Raw genomic sequence first — 16,119 nt, forward strand, 5'->3', positions numbered from 1 at the left:
TCTAAATTGTCAAAATGGCATCTATTTATGCAAATACAGAAAGCTTAATAAACAGTATTCAGTCTTTTCTTGAATAAGCTAAGCTGTACAAGTAAAAAAAGCCTAAAATTATTCATTGCTTCTTTAAAATGTGTGAAACAAATCTTTGAATCAGCTTTGAATCACATCATACTTTAGGTATTTAACTTACTTTAGGGCTCTACTAATGGCATACTTCTTGAATGTATGTCATGAGTTAAGAGTTGTTACGGACTTTGGGGAATCATTATTGAATACAACCTATTACTTGAACATGGCTCAAATAACTTTAAGGCTCTTGGTTCTGATAATCAACTATACGATTTTAAATACTTTGTAAATAGTATGTGACATATAACACATACCTTCCTATTTTATGGAAGGAAAAAAAGGCATTTAAAAGAAGATTTCCAAATCTTGGAAAAAGAGCAATGATCCAGTTCATGAATGATAAAAGACTCCTTCACTAAGACACATGATGATATTTAAGTACTTAAAAATCATATTCATATTATTTTTTCCTATTTTATTTTAATCTTTACCCTTTTGAAGTTAAAGTAAACAACAGAGCTAGAAAGAAATTTCTGACCTCATCAGCAAAGAAACTTCAAGGCTTTTACTTGACTATATTGCCTTGACAAATTCATTTTAAGTTTCCTGGGTTTTAATATTCAGAACTGGAACCTAAGAATTTGTTCCTCATTGTTCAATTGCTTTACTCTGATTAAAGTCCTTCCTTCTAATACACCAGGCTCAATTCTTCCTCAGCTAAACCCCAAAAGTACATTCTTTAATAAGCTGCCATTGTGAGTATACAGGTTATCAATGAATCACAACTTAAGAACGCCTTCTCCATAAAGAGACAATAGAGACATCAAGAAATCAGACATTCTATTCTGAAATATAAGTAGAAAAAAACACATTGATTTTTGGCTTTTATGGACAAGATAGATGTAAAATCAGAATGTATGGGCTAGGGCAATGGCTTTAGTGGAAGTAATAGATTATCTGTTTACAAGCACAAGATCCTGAGTTCAATTCCCAGAACCGAAAAAGAAAAAGAAAACACAGGAGGGAAAGGAGGGAGGGAGGGGAGAGGAAGAAGAGGGAAGGGGAGGAAAGGGGAGAGAGAAGAGAAAGAAAAAAGAAAGAGAGAAAGAAAGGAAAAAAAAAGAAAATTAGCATGTATACCTCTGACATAATCCTTTACCTTCTAAAATGCCTGGTGTTTTACATTTCTATGTTTTATACATCCAACATAATATTTCTTAATGACATACAGGATAATAAGTAAATGAGAAATTAAGAAATAAGATCAATGTGTATTTTAATAATAGTAAATGTTAGGAATTATACTCAACATTCTTCTTAGTAATTTTCTTCAAATTCTTCCAAGATGACCATCTTAGAACCCCACCATTTAAGGTTCTGTAAATTATTATGTGAACAGTGCCACACTTCTTTTCCTTCAAGTTACCCTCTGAATATTTTATGCTTGGAATTAGAGGGGTCAGATAAATGAAAGGTAGAATCAGTGGTAAACAGGATGTGTTTCCTTTGTGCAATGCAGATGTAGGCTCATTAATTCTGAACTGTAGTTCCCATGAAATACAGTTGTTTGTGAATGGTAACAGTGGAAAAAAGAACACCATGCAGGTCTTAGTAATATGAGTTCATTGGTTAAGAAATTCCAAATGCAATAAGAGTTTGGTTGCATTGAAAACAGGACCACTGGCTTTAACTTCCCTGCAGCTGTATAACATCTGGAACAAATAAGGAAAGTTTCTATTTTTGAGTAAGAATGCTTGTCTGAGTGATTCACACCCACCAGAATGTTTCCAGTGTATTATCTTTAGAGGGCTTGAGTGGAAGTACTTTACACTCACTCTTCTGTATTAGTCAAACAATTGAAAAAATACGTATTTTCTCTGGAAATTAATAACCGTGTTTGAGTGTCACCATAGCATACTAGCTCTAAAACCAACAAGATGAAAAAGATTATATAGAATATACCAAACAGCAAAAGAAAAAAACTTTTCTTAATTACATCTCTTTTTGTGGAAAAAGTCCATAAGAGCCCATCACTTAGAAAAATACATCTTAACAAGTAAATGATAACTAATCATGAATAAATAATTGAATGAATGATCCTAAGAGCAAATAATAATGACAATATAGTAATGATAATGTCACACTAATCCAAAATTGAACAGATATTATCATTCATATTTGACATAGCAATGGTGAGTACAGTCATCCTACCTTATATTTATCCAAATAAATCAGAAAAAAAAACTGCAGGAATTTATCACTGGGAAGAGGTTTGGTAGAGGTTAGGGAGAAATCTTTATTTTGCTTTCAAGTCTTCTTGTGTGGTCCAAGGAATGTGTAATTTAAGTTATCTCAATGAGACTATTAAATTAGAATGTATTTTTAATTTCTGAACAGACTCCAGCAGTTTAAGTGATCTGCTCAAGGTCACACAATACATTATTAGTAGAATCCAGCAGTGAAACTTAAACTCAAACATTGAGACAGCCTGCTTGGGTGAGGGGCGGAGGGAGGGGGCAAAATTAAGTCAGTCTTTGTTCTTTAGCTTCTTTTGCTTTGAGGCAGAAGCTAGTAGAGGTGACATGTAAGGGGATGGCACAGAAATTAACGTTACCTAATAACAGAGAAGGAAATCTTTCTTCTTAACTGTGGCTTGAAAGATGATGAGAAATTGACTTTAAAGAGAGGAAGAGACAGTCAGTAGCAGGAATTGAGTCTATTAGCCAACCTTCACAAGTATTAAGACAAAGGAAATTTTAAAAATAATTTCAATTTGGCTGTTGCATTGGCTTGATGGAATGAGTAGGAATTAAGCCCAAAGTCTCATAAAACCTTTCCTGCAGGACTGATGAGGATTGTGGACTGGGTGTATGGGAAAAATGCCAAGTCACTTGTGCATAGAAATAAAAGGGTAAAAACATCATGTTTTAAAAGGATTGGAAGGTGTACATCAACACATACTAGCAAGGGGGACACAAAGAGCAAATAAAGAGCAAAGATTAGAAGAAATAGAGCTCTTGTCATAGCTAGTGTATTTGGTTCATGTTTTTAATAGTCCAACTGCCTGATTATTTCAAGAAAGACCAAACGTGGAGAATTTATGTTTCTAGAAGTGTTTTGGGAAGATCTCACTCCAGCCCTTAGAAAAGAAAGAAATACTGGAACATATCTTGAGTCTAATTGCTTACCAAATGAAACAGGCAAACAAACAAAACATGCTTAAAAGATCACGGAGGGTATGTGGTTTCTCTTAGATGTAGGACAATGGTGGGAAAAAAGACATTATTATAGAATAACATATGTATTAATTTGTTCATAATTAATTATGTATGCATTAATTTGGCAAGAAATAGTTCTCCTTTTGCTTTATGTGCCAATACTCTTGACTCCTCTTTTTTAAAAAGAATTGTTCACAATTTTCCAGTCATAACAGTTATTGGGCATGTACACTGGGAACCCACAAGCTCTTTATCAACCTCTAGCCTACCTCTGCTTAATCATGAGTGATGGCTATCAATTCAGTAAAGCATTTCCTCTTCTCTCCTCTTCATATTAGGCCAATCAGGAGAACTTCAGGCTCCAACTCTAGCAGTCACACCAATCAGTCTGTGATGAAGGCCAGAAGTTTATATTTTTACAGTATCCCCAGGTGATCCTAAAGATTAGCTAGATTTGGGCCAGAAATATGGATTAGTGGTAGAGTGTTTGCCTAGCATGCATGAAGTCCTGGGTTCAATTCCCTTGTACCACATAGACAGAAAAAGCCTGAAATGGTGCTGTGGCTCAAGTGGTAGAATGCTAGCCTTGAGCAAAAGAAGCTCAGGGAGAGTGCCCAGGCCTTGAGTTGAAGCCCCAGAACTGGCAAAAAAGAAGAAGACAAAGAAGAAGTGTAGCTGGATTTGATGCCCACCATTTTACTTAGTAATATTTTTGGGAGGGAGGGAGTCAGTCATGGGCCTTGAACTCTGGGCCTGAGTGCAGTTCCTCAGCTCTTCAGCTCAAGGAGAGTGTTCTACCACTTGAGCCACAGCACCACTTCCTGTTTTCTGGTGGTTTATTGGAGATCAGTTTCCTGGCCTTTCCTCACTGGGCTGGCTTTGAGCCGTGATCCTCAGATCTCAGCCTCCTGAGTAGCTAGAATTATAGGCATGAGCCACCAACACCCAGCTTTTATGTAGTAATATTTTACTATCTATTGCTTTACCTTACAATATGTGCATAAAAAACAAACTTTATTCCATTAAAATGAATTTTAATTCAAGAGTCTTAATTTTAAGTAGCTTAAATTACACATTCCTGGGAATGCACAAAACGACCAGATAGTACAGGGAATATACCAGACTTCTAGACAACCTCCACAAAATACAACCATACTGTATGCTTCCACTGAGACATTGCTGCCATTAAAAAAAATAATTATAGAAAGATGAGGGGCTGTGGATGATACCTATTTTTGCTATCACTGTGATCTCAAGAATTAGTTTGTGAAGTCCTTTTGTACATAGTCTCAAATTAAACATTAGTGACAAAATCTTATAAAGTATGAAGTATAGGGCATCCACCTTCTGATTCTTTTACCATTGTATTGCCAGTGTTAGTGCCATACCCGCACATGGTAGATACTCAATGACATCTGTAAAGTGAATAAATTGAATATTAACTATTTGCAAAAGAAATGAAATAGTAGATCCAAAAATAATCCTGGAAACTTTTGAGGTTAACTCCAAAATTCTTTAGGATCTTAGGGACTAGAAACATATGTAAAGCTAAAAATATGTTTAGTTGAAAACTACCAGAATAATTGGAGCTTGTATGTTTTTTTTCTTCTTGGTAGGTGCATTAAACCACAAACATTCTTAGCTGAGCCTTGAAATGCTGACTATGGATGTCCAGAGCAATGACATTGTATCAGATATATAGTTATATAATTGAATTAGAGACTTAGTCATTTAAAAAAAACAAACTTATTTTTGTCATTATCATTGTCATGTATGCAGATGCTTTAAGCAAATATGTCAGATGCTGATTGTTTTTAATTTTCTTAAATTTTATTGTAAAGGTGATGTACAGAGGGTTACAGTTACGTAAGTCAGGTAATGAGTACATTTCCTTTTGAACAGTGTCATTCCCTCCCGCATTCACTCCTAGTTTTTCTCCTCCTTACTTCCCTTCCCCCAGTTGGATAGTTTCATTCCAACATAATGTCTAGTATCACTGCTGAATTGGTTCACCCTTTGTCCCACTGTTTCTATGCTTCCCTTTCCCCTCCCATATCAGATTAATTTATATACAAGATAAAGGGTACAGAAATACAAAACAGTGACCAAAAGGAATAAACCAAAGAAAAAAAGGAAAGAAAAAAAACAAAAAAGCATTACAATAAAAAAATTCTTGTTTCCATTTCTTGGTATTCATTATTTTATATGATCATATGCACATAGCATAGCTAGTGAGACCTTGAATATCCTCCTTTGTTCTCACTGTGTGAATGTTTAGAGTGCTGTTTAATCAATCATGTCCAAGTGAATTATTTTTTACTATCCATTGGGTTTACTCACAGATGTATAGGCATATTCTAATAATTATAAATGAGGAAAGCCATAGGCTGAAGATTTAAAAAGGGACTTTACCAAAGAAGAAATAGGAATGGCCAATAGACACATGAAGAAATGTTTGACATCACTGGCCATAAAAAGAAATGCAAATCCAAACAACTCATCCCAGTTAGAATGGCCATTTTCAAGAAAACTAACAATAATAGAATCTGGTGGGGATGTGATCAAAAGGGGATACTACTACACTGTTGGTGTGAATGTAATCTTGTTCAACCACTCTAGAAAGCAGTATAGAGGTTCCTCAAAAGAACTCCCTTATGATCCAGCAATCCCATTCCTGAGCATATATCCAATGGATCACAAACCAGGCTACACAAAAGGCATCAGCACAACTATGTTCATTGTATTGTTTAGCATAACCAAAATATGTAATTAACCCAGATGCCCCTCAGTGGATGAATGGATCAAGAAAATGTGGTATATATAAACAGTGGAATTCTATGCTTCTATCAGAAAGAATGCTACTGCCCCATTCATAAGGAAATGGAAAAACTGGGAGAAAATTGTATTAGGCAAAGTAAGCTGATTTCTTTTACTATGAGCAAAAAAATAACTAGGTCAGTTTGATTCTTAAATAAATTTGGTTAAAAGAAAATAACTGAATAATTAGGCTTTTTTTAATTTGGAGAAAAATTCCAGCAGCACCAGTTTTCTCCTCTGTTCTCTCACAACAGCAAGTACCACCCAGGTACTGCTATTAGTAGGAAAGGTGTTAATTGCCTCCTTCACCTTGGGTCTGCTTCTAAGTCCATTGATTGCTCTTAGTTTCCCTTGCCACCCAGACCTTCAGTCCCAACCCATCACAGCCTACAACCATTGTTGTAAATGTAGAAGCCCTTACCATTCTTCAAGCAAATGGTTCCTCTGTTCCAACCTCTACTGAAGAGGATCAGTTTTGCAATCTGTCTTTTCACAGGAGACAGGTATATTTCCTTTGGAATATTAAAATAAAAACAAGCTATGAAAGTGTAGCTCAATGGCAGAATGCTTGTCTAGTCTGTATGAAACCCCAGGTTTGATTCCCAGCATGGACAGAAAATCACAAAGTGAAATAACTGTAAGCAAAATTTAACACTCTACAAGAATGTCCCCTCAAACTCTACTGAAAAACTGAAGTCTGGGCCAGTAGGTCTGGGGCCACTTACTGAATCACCAACACCACTTTTTTGGCCCTTGGCTTTGCCTTGGAGGCTGCTTGTAAAATGATGCTTTTTAACTGTGGCACAGTTGTAGTCATTAAGTAAAACTGAGATCTTGCCAACTTTCTGGTTTTGCTGCCCAAATTACTGAATATTTGGTTGATTATAGCCTTAAAACACCCACATACTAAGTAGCTTTTAAACATTTCTCCCCTGGGCAATCACCTGGTGTATCTGAACTAAATGTCCACCACATATAAATTAAGTATTTACTCAACTAACTACTGCTAAAATCAATGGCCTTAAGGAGCATATTAAAATTACATAATTGAACTTGGCTTTTATGAATTAAAACTCCTGAAGCTTAAATTCCATGTCCTCCTCTTGACCTGGAAGAATGACTTTAATTTTACATGCAGTATTTATGGAACATGCCCTAGAGATAAGCACATTGCTGTAAAGTATCCAAGGTCTGAACATATATTTGAAATAGAGCACACAAAAGATGAACTGGAAGAAAGAAAATAACAAATACATAATTTTGAATTATTACATAACTCCCATGACTTTCACCACATCAACAAATCCTTAATTTTCTGAGGTATTGAAACACCAAAGCAAGATGAGAGATGTTAATTTATTAGAATATGAAGCACACTAGCATGAATGATGACAGAAAATGAGAAAAATCCCAATAGTGACAATGTCTAAGTGGATGTTGCTGGCTTGCAGATCTTCAGCACAAGCAGTCATGGCTTAGACTATGTGTAATGCCTTAAGTAGCCAAAGGAAGAATCAAAGTTAATACTTAGCACAACCTTTCCTTTCTCCCACCCCCGCGAAAAATGGCAGCCCGAACTCACCAGCCTGAATAATTACCTCTTAAGCACAAATGGCTGCTGCAGAGATTAGATTCTTAATCTTTTGGGAAGCACCACTTACTTTTTAATTTTGATGATCTTCATAAATTTATCGGAAACAGAAAAGAATACACACCTTGCCATGAGCAGAGTAACATAATATGGTCAGGATGTTCAAACACACATCTAGACCACTTACTGAATCTCACTTGCTCATTTGAGGTTTACTGAGAGTTATTCCAAATATCTGGAAACAGGTGAAAGGGCTAGGAATGGCCACAAAGTTCAGGAAGGATAAAGCCATTTAAGAGGGACAATACTGTAAGTGGGTTGGCATTACAGCAATTTTATCAGCTCTGTAATTAGGAAAAATCGCTTAACCTTTATGAATGCTGCTTCACCTCTGTTGCACCATGTATAAAAATCTATGCAAACAGTAATTTTACAAAAGGTTTTCCTGGGGGGAAAATGAGAGAATGTGTCTAAAATGTCTGGTATCAAGTAGGTACTTGAATACATACTTCTTCCTTGTGGGATATTACTTTACACACTGCAAATATCCTAAATGGAAACACTGCAAGGGAAAAAAATGGAAATAGTCCATATGTCCATGATAGGGCAATGGTTAAAAGGTTACTCTGCATTTACACAAGAAATAGAATATAACAGTTTTAATGTGAACATGATTAGTAAGTGGAAAAAACAAGTTTCAAAATAGTGTAGATAATAGTTTATCATTTTTAGCTATAATTCCTCATCATCATATAAGAATTTTCCACTCATAAACATTAAGGTTAGTTCTTGTTTTCCTTCAACTATCAGCTCTACAACTGTCTGTGGGAAACCCCACAGATACTTCAGACAGACTTCTAAAGTGAAATCACTTAGTTTGTAAAGCCTTAAAGAGACACTGTCAAATTGTATTTCAAGACCATATCAATTTACAATTACACCTGAACTCTTGTAAGACTCATTTGCCATGCTCTATTTATTTTGCAATTTAAAATACAATTTTATTGTTATCAATAGGGTGTTGTACACAGGGGTTACCACTTTATTTTGTAGTTTTTGAACTTTGTTCATTCTGCAGAACAAATTTAATTGAAGTCAATTTCTTTACATTTTTATAGTTACTGGAAATAATATTGATTATTAATCAGCAGGTCAACAATGCTTGAAAGGAAATGCACTCATTGCCTTGCTCATGTAACTGTAACCCCTCTGTATAGTATCTTTACAATAAAAATATATATTTAAAAAATAAATAAAAGGGGCTGGGAAGGTGGCTCAGTGGTAGAGTGCTTGCCTTGCATGAATGAGGCCCTAGGTTCGATTCCTCAGGACCACCTAAGCAGAAAAACCCGGAAGTGGCACTGTGGCTCAAGTGGTAAAGTGCTGGCCTTGAGTTGAAGAGCTGAGGGACAGTGCCCAGGCCCAGAGTTCAAGCCCCACACAACCAGCAATAAATAAACAAATGAATATATGACCAGTAAAAAAAAAAAATGTGAAGCTGTGTGATGACTCACCTTGGCAAGGCTTGAATTTTATAGACATGAATGTTTGCTTTGGCTTACTATAATTTTCATTTTTTCCTTTGATATCTCCTGTACATAATGAAAAGGAATGGTGCATTTTCAAATGACTTAACAGTAATAAAGCCTAAAAAATAGCCCCCCAAAAAAGAAAAGATAAAGCTCAATTCTGTGAATTTTTGTGTGCATGATGGTCCTGGGCTTCGTGGGTTCTGTCCCTGAGCTTTTTTCCTCAAGGCTAATGCTCTACCACTTGAACCACTTCCAGCTTTTTGGGTAATTAATTGGAGATAAGATTTTCATGAATTTTCCTGCCCACGCTGGCTTCAAACCATGATTCTCAGCTTTCATCTTCCTGAGTAGCTGGGATTATAGACATGAGACACTGGCACCCAGCTTCACTTACATAATTTTAACATGCTTTTCAAAGCCACTGATTTTTAGCAGTAAATAAGTAAATACTTAATCAAAATATCCATATTCATCTATTGATTTTTTTCTTCTCTAATTGTTACTACTTTCTTCCCATTTTCCTAAAATTTTGGTGGATTTTTTTTCAAATTAATGTTTAAGTATTTTATGTGTAAATGGCTGCAATTTAAAAGATAATTGTGTAAGCCTTTATAGTGGTTTACGGTATGTGTAGATTTAAACATGGCCCAAACTAGTTCTTTCTCCTTCTGAGTTTTAAAGTTCACATATTAAGATTGGGAAAATACTTTCCTATACATTTATCTAAATTTGTTTGTCATTTCTTTAATGCATTGAAATCTGTGATTCTCCTTGTAGTAAGTTGGACTTTCTTCACTTCTCACTTCATCCATATTTCTCAGCAATGTATTACTATGGTTATCATCTTAGTATCCTGTTTTATTCATATTTTATACTTGGCTTTCAGTCCAGTCTCTTCTAGGACCTTGCAATGATCTCAGACAGAGGTGTTTAAAAGCTTCTTATACTGGGATTTTGAAGTGAGAACATTCCATGTGCTGATTCGTCTCTCTCTGCTACAAGGCTTGCTCTTGCTAATTTGTATGTGTGATCGCTATTAGCAATTTTATGACGTATTATCAAAGAAAACTACAGGGCTGGGAAGGTGGCTTGGTGGTAGAGTGCTTGCCTAGCAAGCATAAAGTTCTGGGTTCAATTCCTCAGAACCACTAAACAGAAAAAGCTGTAAGTGGTGCTGTGACTCAACTGGTAGAGTGCTAGTCTTGAGCAAAAGAAGCTCAGGGAGAGTGCCTAGGCCCTGAGTTCAAGCCCCAGGACTGGCATAAAAATAAAAAAATAAACTATAAGGCAATATAATTTTAAACAAATAAGAATTTAAGTTCTTTTTGGAAATTTCCATATGGGATCTCAAATTGGGCTTTTGAGACCTTCTGTATTTATTGTGCTGAGGTGAAAAAAACAAGCCCAGAAAGTCATTCCATAAGAATTTACCTGCAAAAACTATAAATTCAGATATATTTCTTTTATTTTTCTTTATGCCAGAATAGACAAAGGTTACTTTTTTGAAAGAAATTACATTCTTGGATACAAAAGATAGGCCAGTTTGCCTACAATCAATTTGAAAGCATTACATCTTTGAGAAAAGTTCAACTAGATTAAATGAGTAATGTTTTCAAGTATGACATTGCAGTCAATTTCTTGGTTTTATAATTTGTACAATTATATCCCGGTATAAAGGATGAGAGCTTCTGATTGAATCTATATGCAAATTCGTACATTGAAAGTAAGGAGCCTTAATAGAACCCTCTGAATTCTAGACATGTAAGTAAAAAAAACAGATATCATTTTAAAATACTGGTACTGGAACTTGAACTCCAGGGCCTTGTGTTCTCACTTGGCTTTTCCTTCAGAGCTAGTACTCCACCACTTGAGCAATGCCTCCGGTTCCATCATATAGAATGTAATTGTACCATTGCTAAGACTTGGGAACAATTATATTAAGAGAAACTTCAATCCTCAGATCTCAGGCCCCTGAATAGCTAAGATTATAGTTAGAATACATTGAGACCTGACTCAGATATCATTTTAAATGGTTTATTTAAGTTTACAAAAGTAGAATATACTAGATTCTTGTGGGTTATTGAATGTTTAAGTGGGAGGAAGATGTTTTTAATACATCTGGAAAACACAACAGTAGACTATAGGCATAAAAGCTGTCTACCATTCATTGATTCTAGTGCTATCCTGTTCTACTGGATCTCATGTTAATCATCACATGCAACCTTTCCTTTGGCCCTGAAATACTCATAGAAATATTAACTCAGTCTATCCATGAAGCAATCTTTACATTGCCAGTTCTGTACTGTTCTATACTGAAGTGTAGATGCTGGAAGGATTTGATACAGAGATTCTGTAGTGTTTCCTTCTTGCTGAGCATAGAAATTAGGGCCTATATCCTGTCAGAGATTTTGGAGATGAATGAGAATAAAATACTAGGCTAGAGAGTATTGTTGAATTATGACTAAAAATTTACCATTGCACACAGTTAAATGAAAGTTAGTAACAAGAATAAGAAACAAACCAGGGCCAAGATAACAAAGCAATGCAAAACAATTTAGGCAAATTAAATGTATTTTCAAAGAGGTCTATGAATAGTGTATCTGATTTAAAAAATGATTAAAAATAATTTCATTAAAGAAAAAAACTCTTGAAACATGACAGAATAATCCCAAGATATAATTATCAACACCATATGAATGTCAGGTAAAGAAATTCAGTTAATCTGTAGTAAAATCTCAATATTTATATTTTTGCCAGTAGCTGGAATTATAACTAATAATTTACACTATTATTATCCAGTTACCATCAAACAAAGCACAACTAAAATTCTCACAAATAGAAGAAAACCTGGTAAAAATATTCCTAAGAGGTGTAATCTGTGTTTTCCCTGGAAATGAAAACATGTAAGAAGCTAAGAACAATAACCAACTTCCTATAACACATAGAAAAATGTCCAAATACTTATATTAATACTATCAAATCAACACAAATTTACCTAGGATAGGTTGATCATCTCCTCTGACTTGACAACTGCTCTGGTTGGAGTCTATAAACAGACTTAATTATTTTTAGCACTATTTTTCAAACACACAAGACTGAATCTTTATAATTGTTTTTCTAAAGTTCCCTCTAGGAAATCTCAAAGATTTTGAACATGAAAGAGAGCAGTTTGGGGCATAAAAGAGAGCCTAAAAGTTTTTTTTTCAATAACTAGGATCTAGTTATGAAATGAAAAAGTCAGAAAAAATTGTCAATGGGTATTCATATACTTTGTTAAATCAAGCAACCAGAGAAATACTGAGTTAACTACTTAAATAAACATTTTAAACAATTAAGATTTTAAAAATGAATAGAAGTGGGCTGGGAAGGTAGCTTAGTGGTAGAGTGCTTGTCTTGCATGCATAAGGCCCTGGGTTCGATTCCTCAGTACCACATAAACCGAAAAAGCTGCAAGTAGCGCTGTGGCTCAAGTGGTAGAAAGCTAGCCTTGAGCTGAAGAGCTCAAGGACAGTGCCTAAGCCCAGAGTTCAGGACCCATGACTGGCAAAAAATAAAATAAAATAAAATAAATAGAAGTTAACATACTTGTGCTCTTGTAAACAACATGTTTTGTTCTTTGTTTTTCTTATTTTCCTTAAATAATCACGCATTTAATGACTATAACATAGGGCACAGAAAATTAGTCTTACAAGACAGTGAATCTTTGGTATATAGGCAGATTACACAGAAGCTTTAAAATGACTTTTTTTCAAAAGAAGAGTCGAGCATTAAACAAGCCTATCAACACTAAACAGACAGTACTGCACTCCAGAACAGAAAATATATTCTGCGTTCAGATAAGAAAAAATAAAGATCTTTCTAATTTGTAACTATCAACACATAGAGAAATATACATAGCTAATAATCAGGACCCAACCTTAGCCACAGATCAATGCAAACATAACACAAGAAAAGAAAATCACCAGTCTACATGTCCAGGATTCATCTTCTCAAGTCAGTGCAAGAATCTCAATTTAAACTTAGATGAGTAGACAAATAATACAAATAAAGTTCTGGAAAATCAATTGTTTCTCATCCAAAAGAATTTGCAGAGGTGACAAGAGTTAGATCATAAAACTATATTCTGAATCACCACTCTCCCTAATGGGGTATAGTTTATCAACTATAAAAAATTCAAAGACAAAAACACAAAAATAGTCATAGGGCTAATATGGAAAGCAACAATAGACCCAAGAAGTTAGCAATTCATTGCTACTGAGGATTTTCCTCTGGCAGTAAAGAAAGATGGACCTAGGATCCTAAGAGGTGCCATCTTCTCCTGGAGAGAAGGTGAATCAGCCTCCACAGGCACAAACACAAAATGAATTTGCCAAAAATACCCGTTAATTCATTGATTATAGATGGCACTGGAAATATAATAAATGCAAAGAGAATTCAAAGGATATATATGCAAAATAGATTGCTGTTTTTTGTTATCCTTAAGTAGTTATACAAAAGGATTTCAATTCAACATGTCAAACTATGAGTACAGTGTATCTTGATCATCCCTCTCATCATTCTCCTCACCATCAATGCCAGCTTTACCCAACTGCCTCAAGTTACCTGGTTCCATTTTCATGTATATACCTTGACTATTGTGACTATTTGCCTAGCCTTCATTTCTCCACTCATTTCACCCTCCCCCGTTGAATCTTATCTCCTGACAAAACATGTTCAACTTCCTAGTATTTTGTTAAACTGTAAGATAGTTAAGCAGACTCATCCTTTGCACATACCAAACTGTAGTCAGGTTGTTTAGTTATATATGCTATATGACCCTGTATGTTTTCATATGTGTTTATAATTTACATCTAACTTCCACAAGTGAGAGAAAATATGTACCCCTTGTCTCCCTGAGCCTGACTTATTTCACTTAACATGATATTTCAGTTCCATCCATTTCCCTGCAAATTATATAACTTCTCCTTGATTGATGAATAAAATTCATACACAAATACACACACAGACATATATGTCACTATAAGACCATTACTTTCATTCCATTGGGTCCAAGCAATTTACATTTTATAAACAATAACAATATAGGCAGTTTTTTACACGTTTAATAATTGTAAAATAACACAAACAAAATAACAGCAAAAACAAAAACAAAGTAAAAATGACATGAATGAACCCATTTGATTTGCCCACTTCAAGACTATAGTTTTTCCAGTCCCGGTTAATAAAACCTGGGTCAAAAATATCCTTCTGTGACTGACATAAGAAAATAAATACTAGCAATGGAAAAAAGCAACACCAAAACTTGATTCTACCACCATTTCTGAGTTCCTTTTTGTTTTTTTGTTTTAAATATATTTTTATTGTAAAGATACTGTACAGAGGGGTTATAGTTACATGAGTAAGGTAATGAGTCCATGTCCTATTCAGCATTGTTACCCCCCTCCTTTGTTTTTCCCCTACCATTCCTTTCCTCCCCACCCCCTGACTCCTCCCTCTGACCACCCCCTGCAAAGTTGTAAAGTTCCTTTTCAACATAGTGTCTTGTACATATCATTGTTACAATGGATCAACCTGTATCCTTATTTCAGCATTTTGTTTTTTACCTTCTCCTCCCCAAATTAGAAAAATGTATATACAAGATGCAGGACACCAGAATCAAATACAGTGACAACAGGGGTTATTCCATGGGGAAAGAACATATAAAACAAACAAACAAACAAAAATCACATAGTACATTATAAATACATTAACAAGAACAGCAAGAAAGATAAAATCTCTTAAGTCCCTCTCTTAGGGTTGATTTCGTGTAGCATCATCTTATGTTTTCGACAGTATTTTCACAATAAAAAAATAATAATAATAAATGTTTTTTTAAAAAAACAATTCTGAGTTTCTTACCATTTCTCTCTATAACCAATGGAAAGAGTTGTTCGCAAGGTAGCTCTCTGTGAACTTGTCATCATGTGGGAAATCCCAAGTAAAATAGAGATCATGTCTTTCTCACTGATTATAATTTGAAAGGGGGAAAAACAGCAGATCAAATCCTTTTGAAGATGATAATAAGTTTTATTGTCAAGCCATCATGGACAGGTATTTTAACTGACTTGAACCAATTCCAACTTTGAAGTATTGGTCTGACAAACTAGAAATCAAGATAGAATTCTTTTTAATTATGAGCCTGAAGTGTCATGTGTTTTTAAAGCCCTACATTAGGATTTCTGTAGTTAGTGACTCACAGTGTACAAGAGAATCTAGACCAGAGTGAATCTGGGATTCTCTTTGATCCCAAGTACTTTTAGTAATGTCACAACCCTGTAGCCACAAAGCTCATAATGGAAATCATCACTGCTCCTGAGACAAAAAGAATCATCAGGGGTGGAGTAGAATTAACTCCATGGGAACAGCCATTTTAATTTTGTTTTCTGTAAAAATCCTCTGATGCCAGTTATTTGTATGGATTTGGTTAACAATGTAATTTGTGTATTTTAGGCTCAACCTGGGGACAACTCTACTAGAATCCCTATCCAGACAGACCTCTACATACAAGCTGTCATTTTTGACCATGTTTCCAGAAGGAAGAATTAAGTACCAACATGTTAGATGGTTCTCTAATTGTTTGTTAAATTAAAATTAATTCTGTAGTTTAAAAAAATTGGAACCATAAACAAGTCCTACAACTTGAAGGCAAATTAGAATAATAAAATTTAATAAGGAAATTAAGGAAAACTGTAATTTTGTCCATCTTTTTATTGTGCAGATAGCCTCTTGATCTGAGTTGAGGTTTTTGTAATTTTTTTCCCCTGAACATGGAAGCTGATTGCAACAGTTCATGGAAGAGAATCTTGTTGCCACTTCAAAGATACACTAATTGGTGACATATTTTGAAGCTCAG

General features: G+C 34.8%; 1 protein-coding gene across 1 annotated transcript in view; it reads left to right on the top strand.

Annotated features, from left to right (window-relative positions):
• LOC105988478 (chromosome unknown open reading frame, human C4orf22) overlaps window positions 1-15,812 on the top strand; it is a 554,842-nt gene extending 539,030 nt beyond the window's left edge. The window contains exon 6 of the mRNA XM_013020104.1: window positions 15,717-15,812. Within this exon, the coding sequence (XP_012875558.1) occupies window positions 15,717-15,812 (96 nt within the window). The remainder of the gene's footprint in view (window positions 1-15,716) is intronic.
• The last annotated feature ends 307 nt before the right edge of the window (window positions 15,813-16,119 follow it).

Source organism: Dipodomys ordii, unplaced genomic scaffold (genome assembly GCF_000151885.1).
Source record: "Dipodomys ordii isolate 6190 unplaced genomic scaffold, Dord_2.0 Scaffold49, whole genome shotgun sequence".
NCBI lineage: Eukaryota > Metazoa > Chordata > Mammalia > Rodentia > Heteromyidae > Dipodomys > Dipodomys ordii.